The sequence below is a fragment of the Amblyraja radiata genome, chromosome 8, assembly GCF_010909765.2.
Source record: "Amblyraja radiata isolate CabotCenter1 chromosome 8, sAmbRad1.1.pri, whole genome shotgun sequence".
In the NCBI taxonomy this organism is placed as follows: Eukaryota; Metazoa; Chordata; class Chondrichthyes; order Rajiformes; family Rajidae; genus Amblyraja; species Amblyraja radiata.
In genome coordinates, this window is record NC_045963.1 from 49,266,266 (window position 1) to 49,294,062 (window position 27,797).

General features: G+C 43.4%; 1 protein-coding gene across 1 annotated transcript in view; it reads right to left on the reverse strand.

Annotated features, from left to right (window-relative positions):
• The window catches only part of pld5 (phospholipase D family member 5), a 77,377-nt gene that overhangs the window by 39,065 nt on the left and 10,515 nt on the right, over positions 1–27,797 (reverse strand). The window contains exons 2-6 of the mRNA XM_033025842.1: positions 20,190–20,332; positions 12,432–12,615; positions 8,663–8,777; positions 6,808–6,935; positions 1,479–1,676 (exon numbers count right to left, since the gene is read on the reverse strand). Coding sequence (XP_032881733.1) covers positions 1,479–1,676; positions 6,808–6,935; positions 8,663–8,777; positions 12,432–12,615; positions 20,190–20,332 — 768 coding nt within the window. The remainder of the gene's footprint in view (positions 1–1,478; positions 1,677–6,807; positions 6,936–8,662; positions 8,778–12,431; positions 12,616–20,189; positions 20,333–27,797) is intronic.

Consider the following 27,797-nt stretch of genomic DNA (forward strand, 5'->3'; position numbering starts at 1 on the left):
ACAGTATAAACTATGGCGACCTTATTGGCGAGTTTAGGAGAGTCTGCGCTCGCCACAAGCTCGCAGCATGGTCGACACATGGTCGTAGGTGGTTACTGGTAAGTCTCCTTCATGGTCAAGAGGATAGTGGCTACTACTCGCGGCCTCAGTTTGGTCGCGTAAAATGTCTCAACATGCTGAAAATTTTTCTGCGAGCAAAAATTGGTCGGCATGGAGAAAATCGCTACTTTTAGTCGTAGGTTTAGTCGACGTAGGTCGTAATAGGTCGGCATGTTATCGTAGGTAATCGAAGGTAGTCGAGATAGTCGTAGTGTTAGTATATCGCCTTTGCTCGTTTCAATGGCTCGTTGAGGAAAAAAAGTTTTTAAAAGCAGCCAAATCTTCTTCGTGCAGCACATTTATCAGGTTTTCAGACTGTCCCAACCTGAATCTCCTTTAGAAGAGGGGCTTCACCCACTGAGACCTCTTCTTGGGCTTCCTCTTCACCTCTTGTTCTTGTGCGTCTGCCTTTCGGCTGTACAAGCAGAAAGGCTGCTGCAAGCAGCAGGATTGTATTTATATTGCAAGCATTTTCTTCACAAATTCCTCCCTTGCACACATGGCTCCGGATGATTGTAAACAACACCCTGCAAGCCATTTTATAGTGAAATAACATTGTAAACATGACATCATTTTTTTTTAGATGATCATTTGAGCTGTAGCCACTCGTAGCTTGTCATAGTTTGATTTCCGTGTAGTCGTCTGAAGTCGAAGGTGGTCGTCTTCAGTCTCCACTATGGGGTGTCCAATTATCCCGAGAGCATCGCCGATTAAATCGTAGATAGTAGAAACTAGTCTTCAACATCATCGTAGGAGGTTCTCTACATAGTCGAAGGAGGTCTTCTACTTAGTCGAAGGATGCCAAATTTTCGGCGACACAACAAGACCATGACACTCTCCTAAACTCGCAAATAAGGTTGCCATAGTGGGACAGGCCCTTTAAGCTTTTGTTGTTCGCTAACCAATCAGTGGAAAGACAATACATGATTACAACCAAGCCATCCACAATGTAGATACATGATAAAGGGAATTACATTTAGTACAAGATAAAGTCCAGTAAAGTTTGATTAAAGATAATCTGAGATTCTCTAATGAGATAGTTAGTAGCTCAGTGCCACTCTCCAGTTGTTGATGGAATGGTTCCGTTGCCTGATTACAGCTGGGAAAAAACTGTCCCTGAATCTGGAGGTGTGAGTTTTCACATTTCTGTACCTGTCTGATGGCGAGGGGAGAAGAGAGAGTGTGAGAGGGTGAGACTCATCCTTGATTATGCTGCTGGCCTACAACCTGTGAAATGTGGGCCCTTTACTTCAACCATAGCTGTTCACGCACCACTGAGGTGCACCAAGACTTGCAGTTTAAGGAGAAAATCAAATACATTGTTCTACAACTACTCATGGATGCTCTGTCACAATAACAAGAACCAAAATTCTACTCACGGCCAGGTAGACCTCAGCTTCAACCTCGTTCAGCTGTAACTTGAGAGGCGAATGTTCACTGGAGATGGCAAACAGTTTCTTCGACCAGATTTCAGGCACTGAGTCTCGGAACTCCAGCTGCCAGTACACTGAGAAGACTCTGTGCAGATCCAGAGCCAGGCAGCTACAATTGTACATAATAATTCCCAGCTCCTTCATCTGTGGATGTGAAGTGACAACTGCTTAATCCACATGAGGAAGTTTCAATCTTACCCTCTCCCACAATGTGCACTTCAGCAACTGGAAATCACACACCTATGCCAGCTAATTCACAGTGAAGTGGAAAGTCTTCAGCTTTTGAAGTGTAGCGCCTTTACCTCAACCACAGCTGTTCAAATGCCACTGAGGAGCACCAAAACTTACTTTGAGGAGCAAATCATATATATTTAAAGGAAAAAATATAGATCAATAAACAGGGACAACAATTAACATAGTTGTGGAATACATTGTAATATCAAAGACACTAGGAAATACTGGAGAAAACAACGAGAGTGACGATTGATTAATTGATACAGAATGGAAACAGACCATTCAGCCCAGCAAGTTGATTAATGCTAACCATCAACCCTAAACCATCAACACTGCAACCTCCAAATAGGCTCTGAACTATATAGACTTGGGGGCATTATTCTTTTTTGATTTTGCACTATTATTGTTTGTTTATTTGTCAGTTTGTATTTTTTATATATATATTGAAGTTTTTTTTGTTTTTTATTGTGAGTTTTACAGAGTACTATCTTTTTATATCTGTTGTGTTGCTGTAAGTAAGAATTTCATTGTTCTATTTCGGGACATATGACAATAAAAACACTCTTGTTTCTCTTGACTCTTGATTACGCATTCACACTAGTTTAGGTTTATGTTGCAACTGAGATACAATGTACAGGTACTGAGTGTTATGAGTCGAGTCAAACACACATCAAGATACAACACATGTTTATTAAAGTCCACTTACAGCATCGGTCTGCAGGACATTACAGTTCCTAGCAGCTATTCAGGCTGAATGGCTTAGGCAAGCTCTTGGTAATATGAATCACATATTAGGCGGAGCAACTACTAACAAGCATTACAATTGGTTAGTAGGAAATAACCAATCTACATCTTTCCTTGTAGAAACAAAATAAAGCATAGATACGTGGGAACATGGTGGCTAAGTAATATAGGAACTGGAACGTTAATAACGCATATGGGAAAGTTTAGATAGTTACACAAAATCACCGTATCTAATGGGTGGCCTGCTAACCCGTCCAGCACGTGTGCGGTACAAATCCGCTTCTCCTCCTTGTTTTTTTTCGTTGCGACCACAATGGTGGAAACCCAGTCTGATGATACAGTGATCTACAAGAAGTCCAGATACGACCTTGGTAAGGCCATCAAAAAGGCCAAAAGGGACTTCTGCTCCAAGCTGGAGGATGAGACAGATGTTCGGCAGCTGTGGCATGGCCTGAATGCAATCACCTCCTACAAGGCAAAATCAGGAGGCAGCTCGAAATGTCAGCGAAACATCACTCCCTGATGAGCTCAATGCGTTTTACACATGCTTTGATAGGGAGAACACAGATGTCCCATTCGCTGTGATAGTATTTCAGTTTCAGTCACAGAGGCCGACGTCAGGAAATCCTTCAGAGGGGTGAACCCTCGAAAAGGACCTGGACCTGATGGTATACCCGGTCGTGTTCTAAAAACCTGTGCGGACCAACTGGCTGGAGTTTTTACAGACATTTTCAACCTCTCACTTCTGAGGTCTGAGGTTCCCACCTGCTTCAAAAGGGCATCAATTATACCAGTGCCCAAGAAGAGTAAGGTGACGTGCCTCAATGACTATCGACCTGTGGCACTAACGCCTGTGGTGATGAAGTGCTTTGAGAGGTTGATCATGGCGCAAATCAACTCCTACCTCGACAAAAACCTGGACCCACTGCAGTTCGCTTACCGCCACAATAGAACAATGGTGGATGCGATCTCGCTGGCTCTCCACTCCGCTCTGGACTACTTGGACAACAAAAACTCATATGTCAGGCTGTTATTCATTGATTACAGCTCGGCATTTAATGCTATCATCTCCTCCAAGCTGGTTACCAAACTCGCAGAACTGGGTCTCTGCGCATCCCTCTACAATTGGATCCTCGACTTCCTCATTCACAGACCACAGTCTGTTCGTATTGGTGGAAATGTGTCAGACTCGATAACAATCAGCACGGGAGCACCTCAAGGCTGCATGCTCAGCCCCCTGCTGTACTCACTCTATACTCATGACTGCTTAGCCGGTCATAGTGCGAACTCCATCATCAAGTGTGCTGACGACACCACTGTCGTGGGACGTATCACTGATGGGGATGAGTCAGAGCATAGAAGAGAGATCGAGCAACTGTCCATATGGTGCCAGCACAATAACCTGGCCCTCAACACCAGAAAAACCAAGGAACTGATTGTGGACTTTGGAAGGAGTAGGATGGGGACCCACAGTCCCGTTTATATCAAAGAGTCAAGAGCTTCAAATTCCTGGGCATGCACATCTCTGAAGATCTTTCCTGGTCCGAGAACACTGATGCAATTATTAAGAAAGCACATCAGCGCCTCTACTTCCTGAGAAGATTACGGAGAGTCTGTTTGTCAAGGGGAACTCTCTCTAACTTCTACAGGTGCACAGTAGAGAGCATGCTGACTGGTTGCATCGTGGCTTGGTTCGGCAACTTGAGCGCCCTGGAGAGGAAAAGACTACAAAAAGTAGTAAACACTGCCCAGTCCATCATCAGCTCTGACCTTCCTTCCATCGAGGGGATTTATCGCAGTCGCTGCCTCAAAAAGGCTGGCAGTATCATCAAAGACCCACATCATCCTGGCCACACACTCATCTCCCTGCTACCTTCAGGTAGAAGGTACTGGAGCCTGAAGACTGCAACGACCAGGTTCAGGAATAGCTACTTCCCCACAGCCATCAGGCTATTAAACCTGGCTCGGACAAAACTCTGAACATTAATAACCCATTATCTGTTATTTGCACTTTATCGGTTTATTTATTCATGTGTGTATATATTTATATAATGGTATATGGACACACTGATCTGTTCTGTAGTCATGCCTTCTATGTTCTGTTGTGCTGAAGCAAAGCAAGAATTTCATTGTCCCATCAGGGACACATGACAATAAACTCACTCGAATCTTGAACTTGAATTATTCTCCTGTCCCCAGCCAAACTGTAAAAGTGTCAAGAGTTTTATTCCCCACTGCAATAAGTATTTTCCCCAAGGTGAACAAACAGCAGCTTTCATTCAGCTGTCTTTCAATAAACTGATCTGGATTTATTGCTGCCACCTAACCCTGAGCATTGTGATGAAAATACAAAATATTTAAGAGAATAAGAATCTTTAATGCACAGCCTTCACAAGGAATAATACTACTAATTATCATAGATATTATCTTGTTTTGGCCTTCCATTATATGAGAAATCAGTCAAAGTTTCTTTTCATTTAATCATTTTTCAGGATACGAGTGACGCAAGCATTTATTTCTCATCTCTAATTGCCTTTGAGAAGGTGGTGGTGAACTCATTTCTTGAATTCTTGGAGTCTTTCTGATGAATAGTGAGCTGCAGAATTCAAATCTATTGATGATGAAGGAATGACATTGTTTCATGTGTGGATGGTGTCTAACTTCACAAGTTATAGGAGTAGCATAAGGCCATTCGGCCCATCAAGTGTACTCTGCCATTCAATCATGGCTGATGTTTTTATTATTTTTTTATTTTATTAGTTTTTATTATTTTTTTTGTTGGGGTATGTGTGTGTGGGGGTGGGGGTGGGGGGGGGTAACTTTAAAATCTTTCCCTGCACGGGAGACCCGACCTTTTCTTTGTCGGGTCTCCGTTGTCGTTGGGGCTGCAACGTGGAGCGGCCTCCAGCAGGAACGACCTGGGGTTCCAGCTGCGGAGCTGCCGACTACTCACCGTCACGGGGCTGGCCGAGTCCGGAGCGGGTGGAGCTGTGGTGGAGCGCTGCTGCGACCCGACCCACGGAGATTCGGAGGCTGCAACTGCGAGTTTGGCGGACGGCGGCACCGGGAGCCCGCGGGTCCCTGCTGGGAGACCGCTTTTCGGGGCTTCCGCAACGGCGGCTTCTCCCGCCCGAGTTGCGGGGTTGAAGAGCACCTGGAGCGGGGCCTTACAGCACCGCCCCGCGCGGCTTGGAATGGCCGCGGGACTTTGCGAGCGCGCGCCGGGGGCTCTAACAACTAGACCCGGTGCGCGACCTTGCATCACCCGGCGTGGCTTTAATGGCCGCGGGACAATCGCCATCGCCAGCCGGGGGCTTTGACTTTGACTCTGGCTCTGACATCGGGGGGGAGAGTGCAGTGGAGAGATAAGTTTTTTTTGCCTTCCATCACAACGATGTGATGGATGTTTGTGTAAACGGTGTTGTGTCTCGGGTTTTTTTGTTTTGTAATGTATGGCTGCAGAAACGACATTTCGTTTGGACCTCAAGGGGTCCAAATGACAAATAAATTGAATTGTATTGTATTGTATCTCTCCCTTGACACCCGTTCTAATCAAGAATTTGGTTATCTCTGCCTTAAAAATATCCACTGACCTGGCCTCCACAGCCCTCTGTGGCAATGAGTTCCACAGATTAACTCCTCTCTGACTAACTTGGGGGAGGAGTGGTGGGGAACCTGCAGTTAGTAATATTCCCTTAAGTCTGCTGCCCTTGTTCCTTTGGCATAGGGGCACTGTACTTTGGAGGCTGTGTCAGAGTAGGCTAGGAAAAAAAGTGAGATGGATTTTGTAAGTAGTACTTAAAGCAGCAACATGATACATTGGTGGAGGGAAAGAATGTTTAGGATACTAGATGGAATGCCAATCACACTGGCCATTTTCTCCTGAATGGTGTTGAGCTTCTTAATTTTACCAAATTTTACTGAGAGGTAATGAGGCTGAACAAATCAACCAAGATTTATTTGTTAACCATTTGTTCAACCTCATTAAGCCATAGCATTATTTCCCAGCAATAGTCAGATAAGCCAGTCTAAAGCAACTCAACCTACATTTATCCTATCACTGAGCCAGTCATAGCAACTTATTTTTGCTTTTCAGTTAGTTTTTACCAACACATATCTATTCCACATTATTTTTCATCAAGTATGTATGCGTGTTATTCAAAATCTCTTGTTCAATATTCCTCTATCCATTGCACTTGTAAACTGGCTTGGACTAGTTGTCCATGGAAATTTGACCATATTCAAATGTTAAACTGCATGCAATTATCCATTGGTCTGGCTATCAGACAAAAATTACCTGAGTTAGAGAGCGCCAGTCCATGTGCGCACTGCCAATGTAAATGTGCTTTCTGTCCACCACCCAGAAAGACGAATGAAGCTTTCCGCCGATAATGGGAGCCATATTGATGTATTTCACAAAAGCACCTGTGTCAACATAGTTTATTAAACTCTAGAATTTCAAAAAACCAGGAACATCTAATTAATGCACATGGCGTAGCTTTAGTCAATACTTCCTGGATAAAAATTGATTATTTCTGGAGGTGAATATGATTTCAATTATTTCTGAGTTAAATTGCACCACACAGGAAATCCAATGGGACAATTCTAATTGCAAATCGAGTTTCACCAGCGAAATGTTTGCAATTGGAAGCGAATTTAATGACATAATTTCCCTTGTTTAGAATATTGCCGGAAGAAAGTTCATTTAGTTCCAAGGCATACCTATCTTTAGGCACTTTCAGACAAGCGAGTTTCTCATGCAATAAGCAATTAAGATAGGTGCTTTTGAACTTAAGAAAAAACATTTTTGTAGTCAGTTGTAGTGCAGATGAGGCATTATTTGGTGACAAAAATTACTCCAACAAGGGTTAACACTGCTAGCGTAATTACAGCTATGACTGAAACCCAGTGCACAAGTGCAGATGTAAGCCGACTGAGAGAATTATGAGCCAGCTGCAAGTATGGATGACTAAAGAGATTATAATGCAACTACTCCTGATCATAATTACTGAAGTTTGCTGTTGATGTGGATCATTTATAGCAGGTGTTCCAAATGGAAATGCAGGTTTGACAATGTTTGTGGTTGCTTGAATTGACAACTTGCTTGTTTTAGGCATCTGAGTGAATCTGAAGAAAAAAAATGAATGCACATTTACACACATCTCAAGCTATCTCAAGTACCATGGAGCAAGTGAAGCTATTTGTTTGATATGGTGCCATATCTCATGCTTGCTGTAAGCAAATAGTCTACCATATTTGTTGTACTACAATAAAGCCTACACCATAAGCTATTGTTGGAAAGTGCTTTGGGACATTGAGGACTTTTTCTAATGAAGTTCTTTATTTAACTGTTTAGAGACTTGTTCTTGAGAAAGAGTAAAGGGCATGAATATTGGTGATTATCGGGTATCATGATCTCCCAATGATAATGTAAGTTATCAGTTCCAACAGATTCTGAAACTTCCATTACTGTGTTCATTACAAAATAGTTGAGATCAAAACATTTAAATGCACATTCTAGTGTCATTTCCATAGAGATTAAATAAATAAATCTAATTCTGCCACTGGATTTATTTACACACAATCTTTACACACAATCTTTGTATTGAATTCTGTCTTTACTTTGTGTACTAGTCATGTCTCTACTATTTATTTCATTCCCCTTACATGTTTTTCCTCTACATGCTCAATTTTTGTAAGGTGTCCTTGAGACTCTTGAAAGGCGCCCATAAATAAAATGTATTATTATTATTATTTACTCGATGTAAATATTTCATCCACAGAGCACTCCACAAACACAAACAATTCCTCAGTTCCCTGACTGAGGTACGCCAATCCCTGATTCCCAAGGTAGAGGTTACCACATTGGAAAAAAATGAGAATTAAACTAAAATCACCTCTCCCAGTTAGGATTTTAAACTACCTCTCAGTTAAATCGGACTGTTACCTATATGCAAAAAAAAGCATATAAAGATGTCGCTAACTGAGAAGCAGAGTGGGCTTCTATCCCATGTTATTTTTGGGTCATATTGGGCATTTGGAGAGTTACTATTATTCAAGGAGTTGTGGGTGGAATCTATTGCTAACTGATGCATTATAGAGCAGCCTCAAGAAAAGCTGTGCCATGGGACCAAAGACGATTTTCCACTTACCATTGGCTTTCAGTTCTTTTGTGTCCTGGGACCCATACTGGAATTTATTGACTGGGACTCGCAGCGCAATGTTACGAGACTGCAGCTGAAGTAGCTTCTCAAATATCTTTTCACCCTGGTAAAGACAATTTTAAATCAGAAAAAGTGAATTTCCAAATCTCAAAATATATTACAGTGTAATTTCAATATGCCTTATTTATGCTGATGCATTGTTCTTGAATTTATCCCATTTTTATGTTATTTATATTTCGTTTCATTGTTATGAATTATTTGCAGTTGTTCATTTTCTGCCGAGTGGGAGCTCATGCAAATCAGATTCATCATAATGGAAATTGAATTATGCTATCAATCCTTTGAGTTCCCTGCAGATGTAGTTGTGCTTTATGTTGCCCAGCAGCAGAGTGCACTTTTTGAAGCATTTACATTCTCATGCTGTTTGAGTAGTCAACAAACTACTTAATTGTGAGTTTTTGCAAATAGGCTCTAAATTAGACCTTGCAACAGGGAATAGGAATATAAATGTGATGGATGTTCCCACTAATAGAAACATAGAAAATAGGTGCAGGAGTAGGCCATTCGGCCCTTGGAGCCTGCACCGTCATCCAATATGATCATGGCTGATCATCCAACTCAGTATCCTGTACCTGCCTTCTCTCCATACCCCCTGATCGATTTAGCCACAAGGGCCACATCTAACTCCCTCTTTAAAAAAAAAGCCAGTGAACTGGCCTCAACTACATTTTGTGGCAGAGAATACCACTCTCTGTGTGAAAAATGTTTTTCTCATCTCGGTCCTAAAAGATTTCCCCCTTATCCTTAAACTGTGGCCCCTTGTTCTGGACTTCCCCAACATCGGGAACAATCTTCCTGCATCTAGCCTGTCCAACCCTTTAAGAATTTTGTAAGTTTCTATAAGATCCCCCCTCAATCTTCTAAATTCCAGCGAGTACAAGCCAAATCTATCCAGTCTTTCTTCATATGAAAGTCCTGACATCCCAGGAATCAGTCTGGTGAACCTTCTCTGTACTCCCTCTATGGCAAGAATGTCCTTCCTCAGATTGGGAGACCAAAACTGTACGCAATACTCCAGGTGTGGTCTCACCAAGACCCTGTACAACTGCAGTAGAACCTCCCTGCTCCTATACTCAAATCCTTTTGCTATGAATGCTGACATACCATTTGCTTTCTTCACTGTCTGTTGCACCAGCATGCCTACTTTCAATGACTGGTGTACCATGACACCCAGGTCTCGTTGCATCTCCCCTTTTCCTAATCGGCCACCATTCAGATAATAGTCTACTTTCCTATTTTTGCCACCAAAGTGGATAACCTCACATTTATCCACATTATACTGCATCTGCCATGCATTTGTCCACTCACCCAGCCTATTCAAGTCACCTTGCAGCCTCCTAGCATCCTCCTCACAGCTAACACTGCCCCCCAGCTTCGTGTCATCTGCAAACTTGGAGATGTTGCATTCAATTCCCTCGTCCAAATCATAATCAAACCTACAGTTCGTTAAGCAAGATTTTTGAATGGTATACAAAACAAGTATGCGTAGCCTTTTTGAAAGGCCGGTTTGCTTCTGCATCCACAATCCCTACAGGCAATGAGTTCTGGATGGTACGCTCATCAGACAACGTGTCATTCATCATGTTCATCAAATGGAAAGTTCAGTGGAACATTGGCAAAATGATTTTATTCCCTGCAAGGGCAAGGTGATGCATTTCATTAAGTCATGTAGAGGTTGGACATATCGAGTAAATAGGGTGCAAAGGAATGCTGATAAACAGAGAGACTTTGGCATTCATGCCCACAGTTCAATGAAAGTGGCATGATATATCTAAATTAGTATCAAATAATCATACAGTATGAAAAGAGTCTTTGGGCCAACTGCTCTATGTTGACCAAGTTGTCTAACCAAGCTAATTCCCCTTGCTAGGACTTGGCCCATATCCCTCCAATCCTTTCCTATCCATGTACATGTCGAAGTGTCTTTCAAGTGTTGCAATTGTACCCAACTCCACCACACCCTCTGGCAGCTTATTCGATGTGTGCACCACCATCTATGTGAAAAAGATGCCCTTCGGGTCCCTTTTAAATCTTTCCCCACTCACAATAGACAATAGGTGCAGGAGTAGGCAATTTGGCCCTTCGAGACAGCACCGCCATTCACTGTGATCATGGCTGATCATCCACAATCAGTACCCCGTTCCTGCCTTCTCCCCATATCCCTTGACTCCGCTATCTTTAAGAGCTCTATCTAACTCTCTCTTGAAAGCATCCAGTGAATCAGCCTCCACCGCCTTCTGAGGCAGATAATTCCACAGATTCAAAACTCTGGGTGAAAAGGTTTTTCCTCACCTCCGTTCTAAATAGCCTACACCTTATTCTCAAACTATGGCCCTGGTTCTGGACTCCCCCAACATAGGGAATATGTTCAAGAAGGAACTGCAGATGCTGGAAAATCGAAGGTACACAAAAATGCTGGAGAAACTCAGCGGGTGCAGCAGCATCTATGGAGCGAAGGAAATAGGTAACGTTTCGGGCCGAACCCCTTCTTCAGACTGATGGAAGCTGGAGAAGGGTTTCGGCCCGAAACATTACCTATTTCCTTCGGACTTTAGGACTCCCCTACTTCTCCTCTGCTTCACTACTGCTTTACCACTTCCCCGTCATTCTAGTTTAAAACCAGCTGAATAGTTCTCACAAATTTTCCTGCCAGGATATTGGTCCCCCCTCCAGGACAGCTTCAACCCAGCCCTCTTGTGCAGGTCACCTCTGGCTTTGAAGAGATCCGAATGCCCCAAAATCCTGAGCCCTTGCCCACTGCACCAACTCCTCAGCCATACATTCATCAGCCCTCTCCTTTTATTCCTACCCCTACACGTGGCACCGGAAGTATTCCAGAGATTACTACCCTTGTGGGTACTGCTCTTTTCCTCCCTATATTCACTCTGCAAGACGTCATCTCCTGTTCTACCCCATGTCATTGGTAATAATATGTACAACAAACTCTGCTGGTTACCATTCCCTTCAGAATGTTCTGCACCTGCTTAGAGATATCCTTGATCCTGGCACCCAGGAGGCAACATACCATCCTGGTATCTATTATGTGACCACAGAATATCCTGTTTGTCCCCCTTACTATCAAGTATCCTACAAGTTCTCCCTGTCTCCATCGTTCCCTGCTGCCCATTCGTGGTGCCACAGTCATGCAGCTACTGTTGCTCTCAATGATCTCCTGCAGGATGTGGGAGAAACCCAAACTGCCATCCAGATCACAATAAGACTAAAGAGGAAAATCGGAGAGAATTTGCCATATCTTTCCATTGCTCAGCCTTCACACCGAAGCCTCGAGTCCAAGGAGTCAATGTCACTCTGGATACTTCAGTACAGAGACTAGAATGAATGTACTGCAGAAAACGAGCAAATGCCCATCTGGGTCTTACTGCAGCTGCAGCATTCACTCTCCAGTCTGCTGTCTTTAAAGTGTAAAAATTAAATCCCAGAAGATCGCCAATTATTAGCCAGCTTTCTCTCCAGGTCAGTGCCTGTCAGCTTTTCTGTGAAGACTCATTTTTTTCAGAGACTAATGAGATTATATCGCACCTTTCTTTAAAAATGTCATGTTTTGCAGCAAACACCAATGCTGCAGTATTCAGGCTTTGCTGATAACAATGCACCTATGGTCATGATATTGGCATCTGATTGCATTTTTTAAACTGCAGTTTCTTCCTCGAATAGCTGGATCAGTTGTGCCACTTACCCTGTGGGACAAGGAATGGTTGTGGTCCAGTTTCCCATTCCTCAGAGCCCAATTGGAAGAGACAATGTCAACACTGTACAAAGCAGCATCCAGCAAATCTATCCATCCTTGAAACAATGGGATGCGCCTAGTAGCATTGTTAATGTCGTCCAGGCCATCTGGAATGTTTTCCACAAGATGGACCCTAGAGAGAAATGCAGAATTGCTCAAGATTTTTTTTTTAAATTCTTTATTTTTTTCAAATGCTTTCCTTTCGCTCACACAAAAATGCAAAATAGTCCCATTAGAATATTCTTAATCAGAACAGAGAGCACCAATTTTTAAATAGCCTGCGTTTGCTACACACAAATGAAAAATATGCACTCATGAAATATTGAGCATCCAATATTCAGTGCAATAACCATGTATTGTTCAGAACTATGCTCCTGTGAGTAGATTAAAGGCCAGGACTAGAATTGCAAAATAGGAACTGAAGGACAGCCAAGGAAAATGTTTGGAGATTCTAAGTCCCTGTCAAGGGTTGTGTTTTAGGGAACGGATGTTGTCATTGCTGGAATGTGAAAATCAGGGTCAATGGTAACCCAACCCACTCAGTCTGTTCAACCTCTCACTGTCACTCAGACACTCGAGTCCTGGCAACATCTTCTTAAATCTTCTCTGTACCCTTTCAAACTTGACAACATCTTTCCTATAACAGGGTGGCCATAACTGAACACAATAATCCAAATGTGGCCTCCCCAATGTCCTGTACAACCTTAACATGACCTCCCAACTTCTGTACTCAATATGTTTAAGAAGGAACTGCAGATGCTGGAAAATCAAAGGTACACAAAAATGCTGGAGAAACTCAGCGGGTGCAGCAGCATCTATGGAGCGAAGGAAATAGGGAAGTTTTGGGCCGAAACCCTTGGGGTTTCGGCCCGAAACGTTGCCTATTTCCTTCGCTCCACAGATGCTGCTGCACCCGCTGAGTTTCTCCAGCATTTTTGTGTACCTTCTATACTCAATACCTTGAATGATGCAGGCTAATGTGCCAAAAGCCTTCTTGACATCCTATCTACCTGTGATACCACTTTCAACGAAATATGTACTTGCACTCTTGTACTCTGCGTATATTTACTCTGCTCTACACATTCCCCAGAGCCGTGCCATTCATTGTATAGGTCCTGCCCTGCTTAGAGTTCCCATAATGCAACACCTCGCACTTTTCTGTATAAAATTCCATCAGCCATTCATCAGCCCACCTGCCTAACAGATCAAGATCCTGCTGCAATTTTCGACAGCCATCATCGCGATCTACAATGTCACCCACTTTAGTGTTATCTGCATATGAATCAAAATGGCTATTTTCCTTAAAAAAACAAAACATAAACTGCTGGAGTAACTCAGTGGGTCAGGCAGCATTTCCGGAGAACATACACAACTATTCTTTCCTGGAAGGTATCAAGCTTCTTGTTAATTCAGCACTCGTCCTTTCATATGTGTCTAATATATTCCTGTAGATGATGTATAGGTCTTGTGGTGTTAAAAAGTGAGCTGCTTAACACAAGATACCCAGTCCTTGCCTGCTCTGGTAGCCACAGTGTTTATGCAGCTGGTCCAAATAAGTTTCTGGTCAAGGGTGATCCACAGGATATTGACCATGGGAGACTCGGCCATTGTAATGTCCTTGAATGTCAAGGGCAGATGGTTATTCTCTCTTTGCTGATGGCCGTTGCTTGACATTTTTGTGACGTGGATGTCACTTACAACTTATCAGCCCACGTCTGCAATTAGTCCAAGTTTTGCTGCATTCAGGCATGAGCTGTTTCATTTGCTGAGAGGTTGCAAATGGAATGGAACTATGCAATCAGGGACATCCCCAGTTCAGCCCTCATGATGGTCTGAAGAAGCATCTAAAATCAGTTAAATTGTGAAAACACTGCCCAGAGGAACTTCAGCAGCAATGTACTGGAGCTGGGATAATAGCATCTCCAACAACCACAGTGTCTTTCTGCAATGATTCATTCCAGCCACTGGTGTGTTTTCCCCTTATAACCATATAACCATATAACAATTACAGCATGGAAACAGGCCATCTCGACCCTTCTAGTCCGTGCCGAACACGTATTCTCCCCTAGTCCCATATACCTGCGCTCCGACCATAACCCTCCATTCCTTTCCCGTCCATACAACTATCCAATTTATTTTTAAATAATAAAAACGAACCTGCCTCCACCTCCTTCACTGGAAGCTCATTCCACACAGCCACCACTCTCTGAGTAAAGAAGTTCCCCCTCATGTTACCCCTAAACTTCTGTCCCTTAATTCTCAAGTCATGTCCCCTTGTTTGAATCTTCCCTACTCTCAGTGGGAAAAGCTTATCCACGTCAACTCTGTCTATCCCTCTCATCATTTTAAAGACCTCTATCAAGTCCCCCCTTAACCTTCTGCGCTCCAAAGAATAAAGCCCTAACTTGTTCAACCTCTCTCTGTAACTTAGTTGCTGAAACCCAGGCAACATTCTAGTAAATCTCCTCTGTACTCTCTCTATTTTGTTGACATCCTTCCTATAATTAGGCGACCAAAATTGTACACCATACTCCAGAATTGGCCTCACCAATGCCTTGTACAATTTTAACATTACATCCCAACTTCTTTATTCAATGCTCTGATTTATAAAGGCCAGCACACCAAAAGCTTTCTTTACCACCCTATCTACATGAGATTCCACTTTCAGGGAACTGTGCACAGTTATTCCCAGATCCCTCTGTTCACCTGCATTCTTCAATTCCCTACCATTTACCATGTACGTCCTATTTTGATTTGTCCTGCCAAGATGTAGCACCTCACACTTATCAGCATTAAACTCCATCTGCCATCTTTCAGCCCACTCTTCCAACTGGCATACATCTCTCTGTAGACTTTGAAAATCTACTTCATTATCCACAACCCCACCTATCTTAGTATCATCTGCATACTTACTAATCCAATTTACCACACCATCATCCAGATCATTGATGTACATGACAAACAACAGGATCCCTGTGGCACCCCACTAGTCACTGGCCTCCAACCTGACAAACAACCATCCACCATTACTCTCTGGCATCTCCCATTCAGCCACTGTTGAACCCATCTTGCTACTCCACCATTAATACCCAACAATTGAACCTTCTTAACCAACCTTCCATGAGGAACTTTGTCAAAGGGCTTACTGAAGTCCATATATACAACATCCACTGCTTTACCCTCATCAATTTCCCGAGTAACCTCTTCAAAAAATTCAAGAAGATTAGTCAAACATGACCTTCCAGGCACAAATCCATGTTGACTGTTCCTAATCAGACCCTGTTTATCCAGATGCTTATATATATTATCTCTAAGTATCCTTTCCATTAATTTGCCCACCACTGACGTCAAACTAACATGTCTATAATTGCTAGGTTTACTCTTAGACCCCTTTTTAAACAATGGAACAACATGCGCAGTACGCCAATCCTCCGGCACTATTCCCGTTTCTAATGACATTTGAAATATTTCTGTCATAGCCCCTGCTATTTCTACACTAACTTCCCTCAATGTCCTAGGGAATATCCTGTCCGGACCTGGAGACTTATCCACTTTTATATTTCTCAAAAGTGTCAGTACTTCCTCTTCTTTGAATCTCATAGTTTCCATAGCTACTCTACTTGTTTCCCTTACCTCACATAATTCAATCCATTGATGCCCATTGAGGCTTGAGTTTTGTCAGGGCTCCTTGATGTCACACTCTCTAGGCTACCTAGATTTCTAGGAGAGTCATTTTCACCTCACCTCTGTCTGCGTTTGGACCAAGACTGTGATAAGATCTGCAAAATAACTCGAAGTGGATATCGCAAAGTTGCTCCAGGTTTAAATTGGAGACTAGCAGATTTTTTTTTTTGCAGCTATAAAGAGATATTGAGCCAAGCAAGCAGTTGTTAAAATGCAGATAGAGCCTATACATTTTCACTGAATGGATGTACAAATTAGACGGGCTGAAGAGCCTTATTCAATTTCTATGCCCTGCGATGCTATATCATTTGGAGAATATATGTGCAAGGTGATGGGAAGGGAAGGGAAAACTATCACAAGCCACAACTAACCTTGAAGTCAACAGTTTCTATCTCATATTCTGAACCAGGGAGTGCATTCTATCTCACTGCAACCCCTGTCGTTAGATATGCTCTAAATCTTCCTTGGTTTCCATGGTAATTTGTCCATATGCCAGTTGCCGTGGTAGTCTGGCGCGTCGATCTCTACAAAGCTGAGGCCACGCGCCAACTCTCGGACACCTCCTCCTACTTACCCTTGGACCATGACCCCACTGACGAGCACCAGGCCACCATTTCTAGCACCATCACCGACTTCATCAATTCCCACGCCCTACCTGACCAAGCCTCCAAACTCATCGTTCCCCAGCCCCGCACGGCCCGTTTTTACCTTCTCCCCAAAATCCACAAACCCGGCTCTCCCGGCAGACCCATTGTCTCTGCTCGTTCGTGCCCCACCGAACTCATCTCCACATACCTTGACTCCATCCTATCCCCCTTGGTCAAATCCCTCCCCACCTATGTTCTAGACACCTCAGACACTCTCCGCCGCCTCAACGCATTCCACTCTCTGGGCCCTCACCCCCTCATCTTCACCATGGATGTCCGGTCACTCTACACCTCCATCCCCCACCAGGATGGCCTCAGAGCCCTCCGGTTCTTCCTCGACCAGAGGAGCAACCTATACCCAGCCACTGACACTCTCCTCCGCTTAGCGGAGTTGGTCCTCACCCTCAATAACTTTACATTTGACTCCTCCCATTTCCTCCAAACCCAAGGCGTAGCTATGGGCACACGCATGGGCCCCAGCTACGCCTGCCTCTTTGTCGGGTACGTTGAACAATCCTTGTTCAATGCGTACCAGGGCCCCATCCCCGACCTCTACCTCCGCTACATTGACGACTGCTTTGGTGCCACCTCCTGCACCCACACACAACTGACTGACTTCATCCACTTCACCACCAACTTCCATCCGGCACTCCAATACACCTGGACGATTTCAGACACTTCCCTACCATTCCTTGACCTCACCATCTCCATCGCAGGGGACAGACTCCTGACCGACATACATTATAAACCCACTGACTCACATGGCTATCTGGACTACACGTCTTCCCACCCTGCCCCCTGTAAAGACTCCATCCCCTACTCCCAATTCCTCCGCCTACGCCGCATCTGTTCCCAGGATGAGACATTTCATACTAGGGCATCGGAAATGTCCTCGTTCTTCAGGGAACGGGGATTCCCCTCCGCCACCATAGATGAGGCTCACACCAGGGTCTCATCCATACCCCGTAACACTGCTCTCTCTCCCCATCCCCGCACACGCAACAAGGGCAGAGTCCCTCTGGTCCTCACCTTTCACCCCACCAGCCGGCAAATACAACACATAATCCTCCGCCATTTCCGCCACCTCCAACGTGACCCCACCACTCGCCACATCTTCCCATCTCCCCCCATGTCTGCCTTCCGCAAAGACCGCTCCCTCCGCAACTCCCTCGTCAATTCTTCACTTCCCTCCCGCACCACCCCCTCCCCGGGCACTTTCCGTTGCAACCGCAAGAAATGCAACACCTGTCCCTTCACCTCCCCCCTCGACTCCATTCAAGGTCCCAAGCAGTCGTTCCAGGTGCGACAAAGGTTCACCTGTATCTCCTCCAACCTCATCTACTGCATCCGCTGCTCTAGATGTCAGCTGATTTACATCGGTGAGACCAAGCGTAGGTTGGGCGACCGTTTCGCCGAACACCTCCGCTCAGTCCGCAATAACCTACCTGACCTCCCGGTGGCTCAGCACTTCAACTCCCCCTCCCATTCCCAATCCGACCTCTCTGTCCTGGGTCTCCTCCATTGCCAGAGTGAGCAACAGCGGAAATTGGAGGAACAGCACCTCATATTCCGTCTGGGGTCCTTGCGTCCCCTTGGCATCAACATTGAATTCTCCCAATTTGGCTAGCCCGTGCTGTCCCCTCCCCCCCTCCCCTTCCTTCACCCTCTAGCTGTCTCCTCCCATCCGCCCGCCCTCGGGCTCCTCCTCCTCCTCCCTTTGTCCTTCTTTCCTTCCCCACCCCCTATCAGTCTGAAGAAGGGTTTCGGCCCGAAACGTCGCCTATTTTCTTCGCTCCATAGATGCTGCTGCACCCGCTGAGTTCCTCCAGCAATTTTGTGTACCTGCCAGTTTTCACTGGTGGGTCGGTAGTGGAAAGAATTCGCACAGAGTTCAAATTCCTGGGCGTTAACATCTTGGATGACCTGTCCTAGACCCAACACATAGATATAATCATAAAGAAGGCATGCCTGTGCCTCTACTTTCTTAGAAGTTCAAAAAGATTTGTCATGTCCCCGAATACTCCAACAAACGTTGACAGATGCACTGTAGAAAGTATCCGGACTGGAGACATCTTGGCTTGGTTCGGCATAGGAATGCAAGAGACTGCAGAGAGTGCTGGAGTCAGCCTGGTCCATCACAAGCACAGACCTCCCCACCATCAAAAGCATCTACATGAGCCACTGGCTCAAGAAGACAAAGGATCTTCGCCATGCCCTCTTTTCACTGTTACCATCAAGCATGAGTCACAGAACCCTGAAGTCCCACACTACCACTTTCAGGGACAGTTAATCTCCTACAACCATCAGGTTATTGAGCTAATCTGAATGATCCCAATCCTACCTCAGCAACAGAACACTACAGACCTGGTCTTGTCACTACCATTAACTTGCTTCTAATTGTGTTTTTGCATTAATGCCTTGTTTTGCACAATCTTTTACTTTTCATTATCTTGTATAATTTATGTTTAATTTTATGTTCTTTGTGCTGTCAGAGTCGACATGTTTGTGATACTGCTGCATCCAGGATTTTCATTGGACCTGTACCTCAATGTACTCATGAATATGACAATAAATGTCATTTGATATCTTGACACTACCACTACTTAGAACAGCCAGCTTCTAACTACCATTTATATTGTTCTAAGTACCACTGTTAGTTCACTCCCAGCACTTAAGCAAATGTGGCTGAAGTCTGGATTTTATGAAATAAATGTATAAGAAATGAGTTGTTAAATGCCTTGTATAAATGTCAACGATAACCAAGTTTAACAAATCAATAAGGTCAAGAAAGAGCTTAGCACATGGAAAGGAAACATTGAATCTCAAAAATGTCATGTCAACTAATCAAACAGATCATAAGCAGTTGACAAAAGCCTTACACAATCGAACCTGCCTCAATGGCAAGAAAATTTGAAAAAGGATTTCAGTGTATTTATTTTGATAAATATGACCATACACAATGTGGTAGACCAGGTACTGTTACCACTCTATATTGCCTGGTGAGCTGCCATGTCCCGCAGTTAGAAAAAGGTGCAATTGTAAGTATTAGTCCGCATTCTGCAAATCAATCTTAGTTGGGACAGTGTTGGTTGGGCTACAAACAATCTTAATGCATCTGAAGGTGCAAAATAAGCAAATGTCCCGACACTGATCCAAGATCCCAGCATCAGTTGTGAGCATTTTTTTTATAGTGGACTGGGCTCCACTGAGATACCTAGCATGAAGGAAAAGTGTAGAGCCAGGATGTGTGGAGCCCAGTCTGATAATGGCTGCACTGTGAACCAATTCAGTAAAAAGGTGAAATAAGAGAACATAAATTAGGATCAACATATCCATAGATATGCCTCAAGAAACGAATTATTTTGTTGTCTCTTACCGGCAATTCCTATTGCAGTTGTCCTCTGTAATGTCTTCTGCGTTGCTGCTCCTACCTGGAATATCCACAGCTGAAAATATCAGTGCAACAGAAATGGCAAAACAGCACACCAGGGCAAAGCCTACGATGCACTTCTGTTGTGACTAAAGTGGGGCAAACATAACAGAAACAAATAAATATTGGCTCTGTCAGAGCAATGACAAACATAGAATACATTAGTTCACTGAGCTCAAAGATTCTCCTACCATATGCACTTAACCATGACAATTAAATATCCATAACATAAATAATCCAAAAGGAATCTGGATTCTTGATCCTCCTGCTCCCACTATTTAGTCTTGGATAGTTGCATTATAAAATTAAGAATCCAAGTACAGGAGAAGCCCATTTGATCCTTTGATCTACAACTCATTAGAAAGACATCCCACTAGTCCGCACCCTCGCTCTTTCTCCATTATCCTGCATTTCCCCCTTCTTTCCATCATTTCTTAATTCTCTATTTTGAAGAAGCAATGGAAATTAAGCAGCAAATCCAAAATATAACCACGTGGTATCAAAAAGATTTTCCTCTTGTTACTCCTTTTTACGTCACTTTAAATCTGTGACCTTTCGCCATGAACTCTTAAACCAATGGGACTAATTAATTTTTTTTAGTGTATTTAAACTCTTCATGATTCAGGACTTGTCAATTCCGCTTTTCACCTTCTCTGCTCCAAAGAGAAAAATCCGAGGTTCCCTAATCTGTCCACATTAGTGGAATCCTGCAGCCCTAAATCAGTTCCGATAAACCCATTGCATGCTCCTTCCAAAGTCAGCATAGCCTCAATGAGCGGAAACCTTCATTTGTGTCCTAATAATTTTGTATAGCACTGAATTGGATACATTACTTCAGTTTAGGCCAAACTGTCAATTTATTTTAGTTTAACACAACGTTCCAGTTTTTTGCTTTTACTACTTTGTCCAACACTGGAAGGAGTGAAAATGAATTGGTACCTCACTTGAAGGACTGTTTGGGTTCCTGGATGGTGGAAGGAAAGTGGTGTAAGTTCATGTGTTGCATCTCTTGTGGGTGCCAGCAAATAATCAAATCAAAATTCAAGATTCAAGAGAGTTTATTGTCATGTGTCCCTGATAGGACAATGAGATTCTTGCTTTGCTTCAGCACAACAGAACATAGTAGGCATTGACTACAGAACAGATCAGTGTGTCCATATACCATTATATAAATATATACACACATGAATAAATAAACTGATAGAGTGCAAATAAACAGATAATGGGCTATTAATGTTCAGAGTTTTGTTCGAGCCAAGTTTAATAGCCTGATGGCTGTGGGGAAGTAGATTTCCTGAACCTGGTCGTTGCAGTCTTCAGGCTCCTGTACCTTCTACCTGAAGGGAGATGAGTGTGTGGCCAGGATGGTGTGGGTCCTTGATGATACTGCCAGCCTTTTTGAGGCAGCGACTGCGATAGATCCCCTCGATGGAAGGGAGGTCAGAGCCGGTGATGGACTGGGCAGTGTTTACTACTTTTTGTAGTCTTTTCCGCTCCAGGGCGCTCAAGTTGCCGAACCAAGCCACGATGCAACCGGTCAGCATGCTCTCTACTGTGCACCTGTAGAAGTTAGAGAGAGTCCTCCTTGACAAACTGACTCTCCGTAATCTTCTCAGGAAGTAGAGGCGCTGATGTGCTTTCTTAATAATTGCATCAGTGTTCTCGGACCAAGAAAGATCTTCAGAGCTGTGCACGCCCAGGAATTTGAAGCTCTTGACCCTTTCAACCATCGACCCGTTGATATAAACGGGACTGTGGGTCCCCAACCTACTCCTTCCAAAGTCCACAATCAGTTCCTTGGTTTTGCTGGTGTTGAGGGCCAGGTTATTGTGCTGGCACCATATGGACAGTCGCTCAATCTCTCTTCTATACTCTGACTCATCCCCATCAGTGATACGTCCCACAACAGTGGTGTTGTCAGCAAACTTGATGATGGAGTTCGCACTATGACCGGCTACGCAGTCATGAGTAGAGTGAGTACGGCAGGGGGCTGAGCACGCAGCCTTGAGGTGCTCCCGTGCTGATTGTTATCCAGTCTGACACATTTCCACCAATACGAACAGACTGTGGTTTGTGAATGAGGAAGTTGAGGATCCAATTGCAGAGGGATGCGCAGAGACCCAGTTCTGCGAGTTTGGTAACCAGCTTGAAGGGGATGATTGTATTAAATGCCGAGCTGTAATCAATGAATAACAGCCTGGCATATGAGTTTTTGTTGTCCAAGTGGTCCAGAGCGGAGTGGAGAGCCAGCGAGATCGCATCCGCCGTTGATCTGTTGTGGCGGTAAGCGAACTGCAGTGGGTCCAGGTTTTTGTTGAGGTAGGAGTTGATTTGCGCCATGATCAACCTCTCAAAGCACTTCATCACCACAGGCGTTAGTGCCAAAACAACATTGATTATGCTTGATTACCTGGGTTTCCTCAGGGGTCTACTAATAACATCTTTAAAAATCACATTCGCATATCACTGTACCTTAATTGGTACACGTGACAATAAAAGACCTTTGAAATAATAGCTTGTAATAGTTTCTTTAAGGCAGGTGTTAAAATGGCAGGCCCTCCCTAATCAAATGTCCATGCTGTATCTCTGGCCCATGCCAACACATCTATCTGTGCCTCTCTCAAACAATGTCATTAATTATCATCTAAGATCCAGTATGAAAACCAATCCTTTGCTTCAAGGAGAAGGCTGTGCTCAGTGGAAAAATGGCAGGATATCGAAGTTTTTTAATAAATTTCCCAAAATGGAAGCAGTGACATGCATGGAACTTTTGCAACTAGTCCATTGGCTTCAGGGAAGAATAGTCAAAACTTAAAACATGTATTCTTTATGGGTCCATTCTTACGTCCACATAGCAACATCAGGAATCGAAGGCAGTTAGCCATGACTCTTTGCTATGACTCTTCAATTCAATAAAACTACTCCCAATCTGCAATGCATTCCCATTCAATGCTCCATGCCTCTTGGTACCTCACATCTTCTTGCGTTTGAGGCAGCAGAGGTTATATAACACCCTCCAGGCACTGTAGCCAGTTCAATGTGCTGTTGTTGAGGGCCCTGAGGTCTACCCCTCTAGCAGAGTGTCGGAGGACAGCGCAGTCCAAAATGAACCTTACTGAACAAAATTCCACCTTGAAGGCCTAAATGTTACTGCCTTGTTATGGACTGTATCCCAGATTTCATGTATTTTTGATTTTGTTCTTGAGTGGCCCAACTCATTTAATAAGGTTGTGCCCCTTGTAATGTTCTAGACCGCTAGGGTAGTTTTAATTTCATATTCTCGACACAAAGCCCATGTGAATATATGAATGTGGCACCAATGTTTTATTCTGACAAATGTTGTTCAACAGAGAGTAGAATCAGATAGGATGTTGGGTTTGGTTGCATCGATTACTTGACAAGGGGTGGGGGGTTTACTAAAATTGCTCATTATGCACTTATATCTTCAACTTCCCTCACCAGTGATAATTTCCTGGAAAATGTAAAAGTACCCGGCACATTCTTCTAAAACTCAAGCATAAAAATCTATGTTGTCATTTGGGGTGGTATCCTCATGTAATGATGGTGTCCTTCAAATGAGGAGTAAAGCCTAATCCGTATTTGCTCTCCCGAGTGGACACAAAACAGAACAGTTATCATCATAACCTTCAGAATTCTCATTAATATTTCTCTCTTCACCAATACTATTAATTATAGATTATTTGGACAATATCACATTGTTGTTCACAGGAATTTGTTGTATGTAAATTAGCTGTGTAATTTTCTACTTTATAACACTGACTACTCTACAAAAAAGACAAAAAGAAATATTTTGGGACATTTTGAAAGGCGATTACAGGTGAATCCCACATTCAGGTAACAGTAATTCACCCTTACAGATTTCACAAACCACTACCCAAAAATTTGAGATACGGAATAGCCTTTCACGGAATTTAAGTGTAAAAAATGAAATTAGCCCAAAATTTTATTTTATTCAAGTTGCATTTCTTGATGCATGCGCAAATGACATAGTTATGAATGTATAAAATTATGATAAAGGCTGTTTTCTTGCAATGCGGGGTCACCTGCTTGTAAATTACATGTCTTTTTTTTAATAATCCTGAGATCTTTGAGGAGGAGGTCCTCACTAACTCTTCGAAATACATTTTTATTGTCGACCTTGAAGTTTTAACGTTCAGAGTGGTTGGCAGCCCGACAGCAAATCAATCTTCTTGAAGCAGGCTTCGTGCAGGAGCAGGGATAAATAACAATGCATTCAAGTCACCCCAAAGAAAACATTTTGTTGCAAAACACATCAAAGCCCCAAGGAACAGGAAAAGAGTATCTCATCTTTGATCTTATTTATTATTCTGTTGTATGCCTTTGGGTCACTGAATTCATCATGATGCTCGAGTCACAGAGCAGTAGAAAGCCGAGCTTTGACACAAAAGCAGAGATGCAGATAGGAAAATAGTAAATGTAGCCATCATGTTAACTTGTCCTACTAAAATGCATTGAAACTCACTCGTGTGCAAATAAAGCAACCATTGACATACAGGCTGATTCAACGTACAGTGTGCAAGACCAACCTAATTCAAAAGAAAGAACTAACATTTATATAGCACATTTCATAACCTCGTAATCTTTAAAATGTTCCATAGCCAATGAATTCAATGTAGCAAAATCATTAATAGCAACCAATTAACAGTAAGCATATTTTAGATTTTAAAAGATATTATTAATGGGAATTTTCCAAACATTCTAATTAATTAGAAATAATAACTATTAGGGAAAGAAAGAGACAATTCTGATAGTATGTCACCACAGGCTAATTTATCGAACTCTTTGCCCTGAAATCATTGACTCAAGTGATTGCTCAACTAGCAGCTCATCCAACGGACAAAGGCATCCTCGTTGATTGCTTCTGCAAAGACACATGATGTAATTTTGGCCAGGAACCCAAAACTTCCTACTGTTATATATAACACTGTTGCTAAAGTATCACTGGGTAAAATCCTGGAAATCCCTACCTAACAAAACTAGACTTTCTTTACCATATAGAATGCAAAGCTCATGATGTCCCCCACCAATCTCTCAGTGGCAATTAGAGATGGTTAATAAATGCTGCCCTTGCTAGTAATGCTTACATTCTCTGTAACAAAACCTTTTACCGCTCTTATTATTTTATTTCACTGTTGTAGCTATACGAAACAATTGAATTACACACTTTAGAAACAAGGATCTGCTGAAGCTAGTTTACAAAAGAAGTTACAAAGTGCTAGAGTAACTCAGCCAGTCATGCTGCCTGACCCGCTGAGTTACTCCAGTACTTTGTGTCTCGAGTTGTATAATTTAATTGCAACATGCAGTATTTTACTTGAATAACAAACTGCTGGAGAAACCTAGTGAATCAGGCAGCATCTTTGGGCAAAATGGACAGATGAGGACAGGGCTCTTTTTTCAGACACTGAAGTCTTCATGACCCAACATATCATCTGTCCATTGCCTCCACAGATACTCTCTGACTGCTGAGTTCCTCCAACAGTTTTTTTTGCTCCAGATTCTAGCATCTGCAGTTTCTTGTGCCTACAGTATTTTACTGTTTGTCAGTACCATTTTTGATTCTACTTTTTCTCAATTTTAACATTTCATACTGATATTGCCAAAGAGCCAGACTGTAAATTGTCCGTCTGATTCTCTTGAGTATCAGATATACCAACTGGAGTAGATATCAGCTGCTTAAAAATGATTTATTGTTTCTCTGAAATCTATCAATTCTGCACATGTTTGAGGTACTGTTCTACCAAAAACTAAATGGTCCTTTTTCCTTGGTCAGGAGCACAAAAGGCCTGTTTTTATTTAAATACTAGACTAAGTGGGACCAGTTGGGTCCCTGTCACACGGGAGGCCTGGTCCCCCGACATAATCCTTACCCCAACGAAATATTCCACCACTCACCCCTAGCCCCAAATGACGCTCATTTCCCCTCATCCCCCAGCACTCCATCCCCCCTCTTCTTTCCCCTCTCCTCCTCCCCTCCCCAATCACCTCTCCCTCCCCTTCCCCTTATCCTCAGTCACTCCCTCTCTCCCTCCCTCCATAACTCCTCTCCCCTCCCTACCATCATCCTATCCCTCTATCCCCCACCTCCCCCTATCCCCCCCACTGTCCCTCCTCACATCCCCCACTGCCCTCCTCTCCCTCTATTCCCCACTCCCTACCTCCCCCACTCCCCCCTCCTCTCCCTCTATTCCCCTTCCTCCCCCACTCTCCCTCCTAACCTCCCCCATTTTCCCCTCCCTCTCCACTCCCTCTTCTCCTTCAATCCCCCCACTCTCCGGCCTCACCTCCCCAGGATCTTGAGGTTGCCGCTCTTCTCCCTTCTTGCGTGCCCCGGAGCATCAGCCGTCGACGCCTTCAGAGCCAGGCTCAGCGCCCAGGCCTTGGTATCCCCGGCAGGAACACTGCGCCGGCAGGCAGGCAGGCGGCGGGTGTTGACAGACAGGTATGCGGGCCGCGCCAGCAGGAAGGTGGGCGCCAGCAGGGTGGCGGGCTGCAACCGGTGAGTTACAGTGGAGGAACAAAACTTGGTGCATTTGCAGCACAGGACAACGGTGAGTAAGGTGGCGAAAAATCGTAGCACTATCACGTAACTATTTTGCGCAAATGTAAAAACAACACAAACCGGAAGATAACAAGATGAGAGTTTTCGTTATACATGGGGTATAAAGTCCACTTCTATAAAGTGCTTTCCCCTCTTACTCCAATCCCCAATGCTCTGTAACTTGGAGAGAATGACCATTCTGATACTTATTGAGAAACGATTAACTATGAACTTCTCATATGGAGTAAAATTCCAATGTATTCCCCATTTATCAGTTATGGAAAGATTTTCAAGTATATTACAATATCCTCCACTGTGCTTTAGAATTAAATGAAGCAATGATGTATGTTCGTCCAGTGGTTATACAGTAAAGATGCAAATTGATACTTTATAACACCTCAGAGACTTTCTTATATCCATTAACTGAAAGGGAATTTACTCATATAAAAATCTTCATCCTGCCAGCAATATAACTCTCAAACCACAGCATTCTATAGGGATCTATTGGATTGACTCATTGTAAAGTAAAAAGATCAATTACTTCCTTCTTGTTTGTAATCACTCCTCTTTACACCTTTAACCAAATAAACGTTAAGCTTTACAAAACACTAGCCCGTCCAATCATCTTAGAAATGTACAAGACCTTCTACTCCTTCCCTATCCAAGTTCCTGTCCAAGTGCCTTTTAAATGTTGTCATTATTTCTGCCCCTACCACCTTCTCTGGAGCTCATTCCAAATATTCACCAGCATGTATGTGAAAAACGTACCCCTCAGATCTCACCATCTGTACTAGTGAGATTAAGACCAACCTATTCAATCTCTCCTTATGACCACAGCCCTGCATTCCAGGTGAATATTTTCTGCATTTTCCTTTTGCTACCACATCCTTCCTGCAGCATGGCAACTAGAATTGTACACAATATTTGCTTATGAAGGCACAGAAACCAAATGATAGACACAAAATCCTGCA